This window comes from Oncorhynchus keta, chromosome 30 (genome assembly GCF_023373465.1).
Source record: "Oncorhynchus keta strain PuntledgeMale-10-30-2019 chromosome 30, Oket_V2, whole genome shotgun sequence".
Classification (NCBI taxonomy): domain Eukaryota; kingdom Metazoa; phylum Chordata; class Actinopteri; order Salmoniformes; family Salmonidae; genus Oncorhynchus; species Oncorhynchus keta.
In genome coordinates this window covers 30,708,631-30,719,584 of record NC_068450.1, presented here as the reverse complement: position 1 = coordinate 30,719,584, position 10,954 = coordinate 30,708,631, and the positions used below count along the sequence as shown (strand labels likewise).

Genomic DNA, 10,954 nt, shown 5'->3' with positions numbered 1-10,954 from the left:
GTGGTGATATTGAGACGGACAGCGCTGGGGAACTGACTCATCAGCTGGTTCTGAAAGTCTTCTCTACGCTCGTACTCCTTCCCCCGGTGGATAAACACCTTGTTCTGAGGTTATACACAGGTCATAAAGGGATCATTACTGCTCATAAGCGCCTTGTTTGATCAGACCTATAGACACTCATGAATGGGGTTATAAACACTCAGAAATACGACATAAGAGGTCATTATTTTAATACAATGTTGATATGGCTTCCCCTTGTGAATTGACAGCCTTTGTTGCTCATTTCACAAGTATAATAAACCATTATTGGCCAGACCAAAATCATGTAAATATGGGCTAAACTGAGACATTGAGAAGGTTGACCGACCCTGAGGAAGGGAGGGTAGCCCTGTCCATAGTATCCCACTGCAAAGTAGTCTGGCTTGGGCCTCAGGATCTTCATAATGTTCTCATAGAACTTAGCCTGCTGCTTCTACAGACAGACAGAGAGAAAGACAGAGAGAGACAGAGAGAGACAGAGAGAGAGAGAGAGAGAGAGAGAGAGAGAGAGAGAGAGAGAGAGAGAGAGAGAGAGAGAGAGAGAGAGAGAGAGAGAGAGAGAGAGAGAGAGAGAGAGAGAGACAGAGAGACAGAGAGACAGAGAGAGAGGAAGAGAAAGAGAAAGAGAAAGAGCAAGAGAGAGAGAGAGAGAGAGAGAGAGAGAGAGAGAGAGAAAGAGAGAGAGAGAGAGCGGGAGAGAGAGGGAGGTTAAGGTGGGAGAGACATAGAGAGGGGGAGGAAGAGGGAAAGAGAGAAAGACAGAGAGGGTGGGAGAGACAGACAGACAGAAGAAGATAGAGATATTATATGATAATGCCTTCTGTACAAATACAGCCGTCAGAGAAATGACATGCTCAGCAAAGACCTGTTTTCTAGGGTGAAATATGGGAGAAACGATAAAAGGACAATCCAAGGGCAGAATCTAATGGAGAAATACTGTATATGCACGTTTTGTTTGAGTGAGCGAGACTCTTGGGAGGCGAGAGAAGAGAAGGATGAGAAGAGGAGGAGAGGAGTGTATTGAACAGTCACTCCAGATATGATGTATGTTGGGATGAGGGAGAGGAGAGGTGAGGAGAAAGTGAGAGGAGTAGATTAACGTTTTGAGGGTCCTGTGAATAGTGTCACGAATTTAAGGACAAACGCTGATAAAGGAAGCTTGACAAAACCTATTCATGTGTGGAATAGGACAGGACAGTGTGTTATGTGTGTCTTACCAGACTCTGGCTGAGCAGCTCGTAGTCAAACACCTCCATCTCATACTGGTCAGCCAGCTCCTTACACAGAGTAATGGCTTCCTCCCACATCTACACAACACAGCCAGATGAAAGATTACCAATACACACACATGGAGAGAAGACACAAGATAGACAAGAGAACCAACTCCAACACACAAGACACTATACCGAATCAAGATGGTGCACTCTGCTCCATTTAGCTGACCTTGCCCTTGTCGAAGTGTCCGATGATTTTGTCATAGAGGTTCTCCTTCAGCTGGCGCTGGGTCTGACAGCTACGCAACTCAAACTGGGGACTGCACTGGTCGTCTGACCACTGGGGTAGAGGAGGGGGGAGGGAGGGACGGAGGGAGAGGGAAGGGGAGAGAGAGAGAGAGAGAGAGAGATATAGAGAGATAGATAGAGAGAGAGAGAGAGAGAGAGAGAGAGAGAGAGAGAGAGAGAGAGAGAGAGAGAGAGAGAGAGAGAGAGAGAGAGAGAGAGAGAGAGAGAGAGAGAGAGAGAGAGAGAGAGGGGGCATAGACTAAACAATGAGTGTGGCAAGACAGGCTATAGACAGGATTGTAAAGGGTATAGGTTGTAGGTTATAGGTTATAGGCTATACTTTATAGGAGTGACTGCATGTGTGTGTGAGAGATGAAGCAGTGTAAACTACTGTGGTGTCTACTACTGTGGTGTCTACTACTGTGGTGTCTACTACTGTGACGTCAATGACAGAGAAGATATAATAAACCACTGGAGAGAATAAACTCTATGAAAGCATCCCATAAAAGAGACGGAGAGAGAGAGAGGTCACACACACACTATATCAATCACCATAGTTACCCAGCCACAGAGGCCAAAACCCTGTCATGAAGTCACTCTGAAAACTTAATCAGATGGATTAATGCTATTGGCCATCTCCAAGGGAATCAGTCATCAACCAATAAAACACCCTCGCTCTCATCTCACACTGTGTCAGGGCTACACTGAATCCACCAGTAAATGCTTCTCTCTCGCTGAGAATGCCAATGTCAATTTGTGTGTGTGTGTGTGTGTGTGTGTGTGTGTGTGTGTGTGTGTGTGTGTGTACCTTGAGCAGGCGAGAGTGAAGCAACAGGGTGTATGCAGCCTCGGTGTAGTTTTCCACATCCAAGTGAAGGTCTCTCAGCTTGTAGAGGTATCTGTTACACACACACGTGCACATGTGTGCATACGCAAGCACGCACACGCACACACACACACACGCACACACACACACACGCACACACACACACACACACACACACACACACACACACACACACACACACACACACACACACACACACACACACACACACACACACACAGTTAATACACACCACACTCTAATGTCTACCACTGTCCACTAGATGACTCTGTTGCCTAGACAACAACTCAGTGACTAGTCAGTCCATCATGCTGTGATACACGTATCCAATCTGTTGGGATTGTGATGGCATGACCTATACACCAACCATCAACCACAGAGAACTAACAAACGGCTAAACTGACAGCCCAATGGGCACTGTCTGTCTCGGGATAATAGATAGTGTATGCCGTCCTGATGACGTTTTTATGGCAGGGCAAAGCTTTGTGATCCTGTCACCCTGATGTGAACACTGTGGAACACACAAGCAGAACACACGGAAGTTGAATGTGCCTTCAGACTGTGTCGCTATGCAGCTACCTCAACCACAGGTCTCTCTGAACCTCCCTCTCTCTTTCTCCTCTCTCTCTCTTTCTCCTCTCTCTTTCTCCTCTCTCTCTCTTTCTCCTCTCTCTCTCTTTCTCCTCTCACGTTCTCTTTCTATTTCTCTCTCTCTTTCTATTCTTTGTTATTCCTCACCCATTTTCTATCACTGTCACTCATTTTCAGCACAACATTGTTCCATTTTTTGGATTGTGTCAAATGTGGGACTTGAATTGTTTTGAACATTCTAGGTTTCCCACAGAGAGAAGCAGAGCATCTTTCACTCGCTAGTCTTGGTTTCTTCCTCCATCTTTTTATTCCATTCCTCCTTTTGGATCACGCCTTTCTCTGACTCACCTTCTGTATCCCTCTGTCCTTCACTTTCTCTCAACCTCTCCACTTCCCTCCCTCCACTGGTCTCTCTCTCTCACTCACTCTCACACTCTTTCCCTCTCGCTCCCTCCTTCCCTCTCCATCCCTCTCTCTCTCCTAAAATGAGTGCACATGTTACGGTTAGTGGAGGACTTGATCCTCTGGATTTGGACATTAATTCAGCAGGATTGAGATAATCCCTTGTCAGATTATATACACACAAACACACACACACACAAGGTCACATTCTCGCACTCATTCACAGAGTAATACACTGTTATACACAGCTACCCCAGTCCCACAGCACATATACAGAAACCGTCTATAGACAAACTAGATTATGTATTAGATATGGTGTAACTAGTTATGAAACATATTTACAATTGTAATAACAGGTTATTGTTACATAAAGTGTTCACCTGATGTACATCCCTTCACGGTTGATGTCCTTGTAGAAATTCTGCAATGCAACGGAGAGGAGTGTGAGGAGTGAGAGGAGTGTAACGTTGCCTGTTAGTGTGGATGTGTGTTGGGGGGGATGTGTGTGTGAGGATAAACTTCAGAGAGGATTTGTGTGTGTGTGTGTGTGTGTGTGCGCCAGTGCGGCACAAATTCCCTGTTTAATGAAGTTTAATGATGTCTTAAGAGAGCAGACGAGTGTGATGACCTAAAGTAACCCTGTCTCATCACCAGCACACACACACACACACACACACACACACACACACACACACACACACACACACACACACACACACACACACACACACACACACACACACACACACACACACACACACACACACACACACACACACACACACACACACACACACACACACACCTGCACCTGCACACACACCACGGCTCTTCTACGGTGCTCACCCACTGAGAAAGACACTCAAGGCAGAACAAACATCTTAAACCCATGTCATCATCTAGCACACTCCAATAATCTCCACATCTGACTAGTGTTTGAAGAGCAATTAGAAATATCAAGCATAAACTGATGACACGTGCAGCTAGCATACACACATTATATATACAAAAGTATGTGGACACCCCTTCAAATTTGTGGATTCGGCTATTTCAGCCACACCCGTTGCTGAGAGGTGTATAAAATTGATCACACAGCCATGCAATCTACATAGACAAACATTGTCAGTAGAATGGCCTTTCTGACTTTCAACGGGGCCCCGGTCAACTGTAAGTGCTGTTATTGTGAAGTTGAAACATCTAGGAGCAACAATGGTTCAGCCGCGAAGTGGTAGGCCACACAACCTCACAGAATGGGACCGCCGAGTGCTGAAGCGCGTAGCACGTAAAAATTGTCTGTCCTCAGTTGCAACACTCACTACCAAGTTTCAAACTGCCTCTGGAAGCAAAGTCAGCACATTAACTTTTCGGCGGGAGCTTCGTGAAATGGGTTTCCATGGCTGAGCAGCCGCACACAAGCCTAAGATCACCATTCCCAATGCCAAGCATCGGCTGGAGTGGTGTAAAGCTCGCTGCCATTGGACTCTGGAGCAGTGGAAACACCTTCTCTGGAGTGATGAATCACGCTTCACTATCTGGCAGTCTGACAGATGAATCTGGATTCGGCGGTTGCCAGGAGAACGCCACCTGTCCGAATGCATAGTGCCAATTGTAAAGTTTGGTCGAATAATGGCCTGGGGCTGTTCTTCATGGTTTGGGCTAGGCCCCTTAGTTCCAGTGAAGTCGTGTGTGTGTGTCGCCCAGTGTCCGACCTCACTAATGCTCTCGTGGCTGAATGGAAGCAAGGCCCTACAGCAATGTTCCAACATCTAGTGGAAAGCCTTCCCAGAAGAGCGGAGGCTGTTATGACAGCAAAGGGGGGACCAACTCCATTTTAATGCCCATGGTTTTGGAATGAGATGTTGGACGAGCAGGTGTCCACATTCTTTTGGTCATGTGGTGTATCTGAGTTTTCCAGATGCATCCCTGGGAGCTGTGTGTTAGCTATAGCATGCTAATGTTAGTTGTCCTGAGGTAAGGATGACTAGCTTGTATATTGCATAGCATGTTAATGTCAATTAGCCTGAGGTAAGGGTGTTTAGCTTCCCAAACAACATTTAATGAAAGGGAATGACTAATGCTTAGCCATAGCGGTGCTGGGTAACCCTGGATAACCCTGGGGTGGCAGGTAGCCTAGTTGTTAGAGCTTTGGGCCAGTAACCGAAAGGTTGCTGGATCGAATCCCCAAGCTGACAAGGTAATAATCTGCCGTTCTGTCCCGGAGCAAGGCACATTGAACGCAACTGAATCAGAGAGGTGAGGGGGGCTGCCTTAATCTGTTCCCCGGGTGCTGAAGAAGTGGATGTCGATTAAGGCAGCCCCCCTCACCTCTCTGAGTCAGTTGGGTTCAATGTGTAGGCATTCAGTTGTACAACTGACTAGGTATACCCCCTTCCTTTGTACAGCTATGTTACTGTGTGACCGCTATAGAGTCACAGTATAATACAAGGACAGGCTGGTACTGCCTCTGAGACTCCCCTCACCTTGTATTGATCTGGGATATTCTAACAGCTTCAGATGCTGTTACTGAATGTTTTAACTTATTTTTTAATTCATTCATATGTCCAGAATGTATTAGGAGGTGTTATAATTGACCGGATGCCATGTTGATGACTATATTGCGGGCACAATTGACATGGCATGGCATGATCGACAGATTGACTTCTTGTTGGTGAGAAGGGTGTGATTGTGTGTTGAAAGTGACTCTGGGTGATCAAATTTTGAGGTGGGACCAGCTGCTGGCAACACATGAAACATAAAGGTGTCAGTGCTGCAGTTGACGCAACAACATGCAAATAGCTTAAAAACTAGAAATGCAGATAAAAGCTACATCATTCTGCCCATTGTGGTTCTTCCTGTAGTGGGTGGGGCTTACCAGGAGATTGACAGTGCAGCTCATGCGGTTGTTGCGGCTGTCGTCACTCATCACTGCGCGGTAGTCAAGGAGACGCACCAGGAGTCCCTTCACCAAGGTGACGAAGTGCTCGACCTCTGGCCTCAACAAGGGACGCGCCACAGCACACTCCAACAGACTGACACACACACACACACACAAACGCACACAGACACGTACGTAAGTGAACGGGTGGTTGATTGAGTGGATAGATATTGGAATTGATGAAAGACACCCACATGGTTTCCAGTAGCTCCATGTATCTCTCATCTCCTCCTCCTCCCTCCACCTCATGATCCAGCTTCAGAATGATCTCATTCTCAAACTATAGACACACAGAGGGGAGGGAATGGGTAAGCCTCTCTGGAAGTTGTCAAAGTGATTCTGTTCACACTGTGTGTGTGCGTGAGTGTTCACGTGTGTGTGCGCGCGTAAGGGAGTGTGTGTGTGTCACTGTCGAACCTTGTGGAAGTGTGTGGAGACTGTGTGTTCACACTGCATCATGTCGAAGAAGATGGGGATGGTGGCTCGTCTCAGCTCCTCCTCGGGAATCAGAGTCATCTCCAGGATAGGACCCACCATCCCAGGTATAAAACAGATCTTATTCCCACCTACACACACAATAGTCTCGGAGTCGAAAACACCCACATACATATATTCTCTCTCTCACACGCGCACACACACACACACACACACACACACACACACACACACACACACACACACACACACACACACACACACACACACACACACACACACACACACACACACACACACACACACACACACACACACACACACACACACACACACACACACGCAGACTTACCCAGTTTGTACCACATGTCCCGTATGGCGAAACCAATGAGTCTCCTCATGTCTCCATACCTGAAGATGAAATCAGCTTTGTTTTAGAACAGGGGCTAATACAACATCCTAACATTGATTATGAAATACTGTGGATCATTAATATTGTCAGAGAGAAACAAAAGACAAATGTAAATCACTTTGTTAGGATCTTGTTCCTCTTGGTTGAGGAGAAGTGCTGGAGCTGCAAGGACTCTTGGGTAATGAATGCGACGGCCAAATGGAAGTAATTATTCCACAACTACAGACAAAGAGGGAGGAGGAAACAAATGATAGGGGGAGTGAGAGGGAGAGGGAGAGAGAATGAAAGAGAGCGTGGAGTATTTACTTACATCAGTGAAACACAGAGAGAGACTGAAACACCTGCATGTGCGCACACACACAGAAGACACATACACAGACTAGAAGACACACACACACACAGACTAGAAGACACACACACACAGACTAGAAGACACACACACACACAGACTAGAAGACACACACACAAACTAGAAGACACACACACACACAGACTAGGAGACACACACACACAGACTAGAAGACACACACACAGACTAGAAGACACACACACACACAGACTTGAAGACACACACACGCACGCACACACACACGCACGCACACACACACACACACACACACACACACACACACACACACACACACACACACACACACACACACACACACACACACACACACACACACACACACACACACACACACACACACACACACACACACACAGACACACACACACAGACACAGACACACACACAGACTAGAAGACACACACACACACACACAGACTAGAAGACACACACACACGCTGACCTGCACTTCAAAGTCGTTGTTGTTGAGGAACTTGAGGTTCATGGTATCAGCGTAGGTGTTGATTGCTCTGAGGAACACCCTGACAGAAACACAATACCTCTGTCAGATAGATGTCTACCTAATATATATCAATGGGGATATTGCCGTGACATGATATCAATATGGTATCTATATTCATGCCATCTGATATCTATATCAATGGGAATAACATTAAGAAACGTGTTCATACAATCAAAAGTAATACAATATTGACAGAAAAATCCCTACAACCATATAGCTTCATCTGACAATAAATGATGAGATGTTATTCGATGAAATCAAATGATTATGTTAAAAGACACTTAAAACCAGATTTAACTCATTAAAGTAAAGTTTGAAATGGTAACTTGCCTTTTCCCATGTCTCTCTTTCAAGTGCTATCTATCTTTCTCATTCTGTAAGAGACCTCACTGCTCCCTCCACCCTCTCTATCTTTTCTCTCTAGGAAGCACTATCTGTTTATCTTCCCTTATCTTCCTCTTCCTATCTCTCTCTTTCTATCTTTTACTATCTCCCTCTTTCTCTCTCTCTGCACTGTGCTGTCTGACATATCCTTGGCCTGTGGAAATCTCTCTCTCTCTCTGCACTGTGCTGTCTGACATATCCTTGGCCTGTGGAAATCTCTCTCTCTCTCTCCCCCCTCTACCCTTCACTGTAACTCTACACTACAGTTGCTACTCTACAATGTAACTCTGCACTACAGTTGCTACTCTACAATGTAACTCTGCACTACAGTTGCTACTCTACACTGTAACTCTACACCACAGTTGCTACTCTACTATGGAACTCTGCACTACAGTTGTTACTCTACACTGTAACTCTACACTACAGTTGCTACTCTACAATGCAACTCTACACCACAGTTGCTACTCTACAATGTAACTCTGCACTACAGTTGCTACTCTACACTGTAACTCTACACTACAGTTGCTACTCTACAATGTAACTCTGCACTACAGTTGCTACTCTACAATGTAACTCTACACTACAGTTGTTACTCTACACTGGTACTCTACACTACAGTTGCTACTCTACTATGGAACTCTGCAATACAGTTGCTACTCTACAATGTAACTCTGTCCACAGTTGTTACTCTACACTGTAACTCTACACTACAGTTGCTACTCTACAATGTAACTCTGCATTACAGTTGCTACTCTCCACTGTGTGTACAGTCTCTGTTCTGCACAATAACACTGTTACCATTCATCAGAGATGAGTCAGCTACATCCAAGTTTCAAGTTTCCTGTCATCCAGTGTGTGTGTGTGTGTGTGTGTGTGTGTGTGTGAGTGCAGTACCTGTTCTGCACCATGATCATAGCCATCCAGTCAGAGGGATAGACGTGCTTCCCAATCAGATCCTTAAACAGTAGGAACGTCTCCATCAGAAAGTCCTGCAACACATGGAGTCTATGAGTGTGTGTGTTTGCATGTGTGTGTGTGTGTGTGTGTGTGTGTGTGTGTGTGTGTGTGTGTGTGTGTGTGTGTGTGTGTGTGTGTGTGTGTGTGTGTGTGTGTGTGTGTGTGTGTGTGTGTGTGTGTGTGTGTGTGTGTGTGTGTGCGTGCGTGCGTGCGTGCGTGCGTGCGTGCGTGCGTGCGTGTGTGTGTGTGTGTGATGGCCCACCACTAGGTCGGTGGTGCCTGAGAAGGTCTCTAGATAGCTGGAGTAGTGGCTGTCATCCATCTGACTCAGAATGGCCGTCATACAGGCCACCACCCTAGACTGAGAGAGAGAAACAGTGAGGAGAGAGAGAGAGACAGAGAGAGAGAGAGAGAGAGAGAGAGAGAGAGAGAGAGAGAGAGAGAGAGAGAGAGAGAGATAGAGAGAAGAGAGAGAGAGAGAGAGAGAGAGAGAGAGAGAGAGAGAGAGAGAGAGAGAGAGAGAGAGAGAGAGAGAGAGAGAGAGAGAGAGAGAGAGAGAGAGAGAGAGAGAGAGAGAGAGAGAGAGAGAGAGAGAGAGAGAGAGAGAGAGAGAGAGAGAGAGAGAGAGAGAGAGAGAGAGAGAGAGAGAGAGAGAGAGGGAGAGAAGAGAGAGAGAGAGAGAGAGAGAGAGAGAGAGAGAGAGAGAGAGAGAGAGTCAGGAGAGAGAAGAGAGAGAGTGAGAGAAATGCACTTTCAACTCTACTGTGAGAAATAGAGAGACCAGAGAAGAGAGAGCAGAAATTACAAAAATGATTCAAAATGAGAGGGAGAGAGAGAGAGAGAGAGAGAGAGAAACAGGGAGAGAGAGAGAGAGAGAGGAGAGAGAGAGAGAGAGAGAGATGAGAGAGGGAGAGGAGAGTTAGTGATAGGGAGAGAAGGGGTGGAAGAGAGTGAGAGAGAGAGAGGAGAGAGAAGAGGAGAGAGAGAGAGGGGAGAGAAGGAGAGAGGATAGAGAGAGAGAAACAGGGGAGGAAGGGAGAGAGAGAGAGAGAGAGAGGGAGAGAAGGGAGAGAGAGAGAGAGAGAGGGGAGGAAGGAGAGTGAGAGAGAGAGAGAGGAGAGAGAGAGAGAGAGAGAGAGAGAGAGAGAGGGAGAGAGAGAGAGAGAGAGAGAGAGAGAGAGAGAGAGAGAGAGAGAGAGAGAGAGAGGAGGGAGAGAGATGAGAGAGGGAGGAAGGGAGGATAGATGAGAGGGAGAGGAGAGGAGAGACAGAGAGAGAGGGGGAGGAAGGGAGTGATAGATGAGAGGAGAGAGAATGTGGTCAGTGTACAACAAGGGACGTAGTGACAGAAATGCACTTTCAACTCTACTGTGAGAAATATTCCTCACCAAGAAATCCATTATTAGCAGAAATTACAAAAATGATTCAAAATGAAGGGAGTGATAGGCGAGAGAGGGGGAGGAAGGGAGTGATAGACGAGAGAGGGGGAGGAAGGGAGTGATAGATGAGAGGGGGAGGAAGTTAGTGATATATGAGAGGGGGTGGAAGGAAGTGATAGATGAGAGGGAGAGGAAGGGA

The 10,954-nt window shown here is 46.4% G+C and overlaps 1 protein-coding gene across 1 annotated transcript in view; it reads right to left on the bottom strand.

The window, feature by feature from the left end:
- Positions 1 to 10,954, bottom strand: part of LOC118374637 (dedicator of cytokinesis protein 2-like) — a 179,954-nt gene that overhangs the window by 5,694 nt on the left and 163,306 nt on the right. Inside the window, exons 27-40 of the mRNA XM_052488215.1 lie at positions 9,639 to 9,737; positions 9,314 to 9,408; positions 7,976 to 8,054; positions 7,282 to 7,382; positions 7,104 to 7,162; positions 6,734 to 6,882; positions 6,511 to 6,596; positions 6,254 to 6,410; positions 3,762 to 3,802; positions 2,350 to 2,440; positions 1,483 to 1,593; positions 1,257 to 1,346; positions 368 to 472; positions 1 to 104 (exon numbers count right to left, since the gene is read on the bottom strand). The exon at positions 1 to 104 is cut by the window's left edge and continues 38 nt beyond it. Coding sequence (XP_052344175.1) covers positions 1 to 104; positions 368 to 472; positions 1,257 to 1,346; positions 1,483 to 1,593; positions 2,350 to 2,440; positions 3,762 to 3,802; positions 6,254 to 6,410; positions 6,511 to 6,596; positions 6,734 to 6,882; positions 7,104 to 7,162; positions 7,282 to 7,382; positions 7,976 to 8,054; positions 9,314 to 9,408; positions 9,639 to 9,737 — 1,367 coding nt within the window. The remainder of the gene's footprint in view (positions 105 to 367; positions 473 to 1,256; positions 1,347 to 1,482; positions 1,594 to 2,349; positions 2,441 to 3,761; positions 3,803 to 6,253; positions 6,411 to 6,510; positions 6,597 to 6,733; positions 6,883 to 7,103; positions 7,163 to 7,281; positions 7,383 to 7,975; positions 8,055 to 9,313; positions 9,409 to 9,638; positions 9,738 to 10,954) is intronic.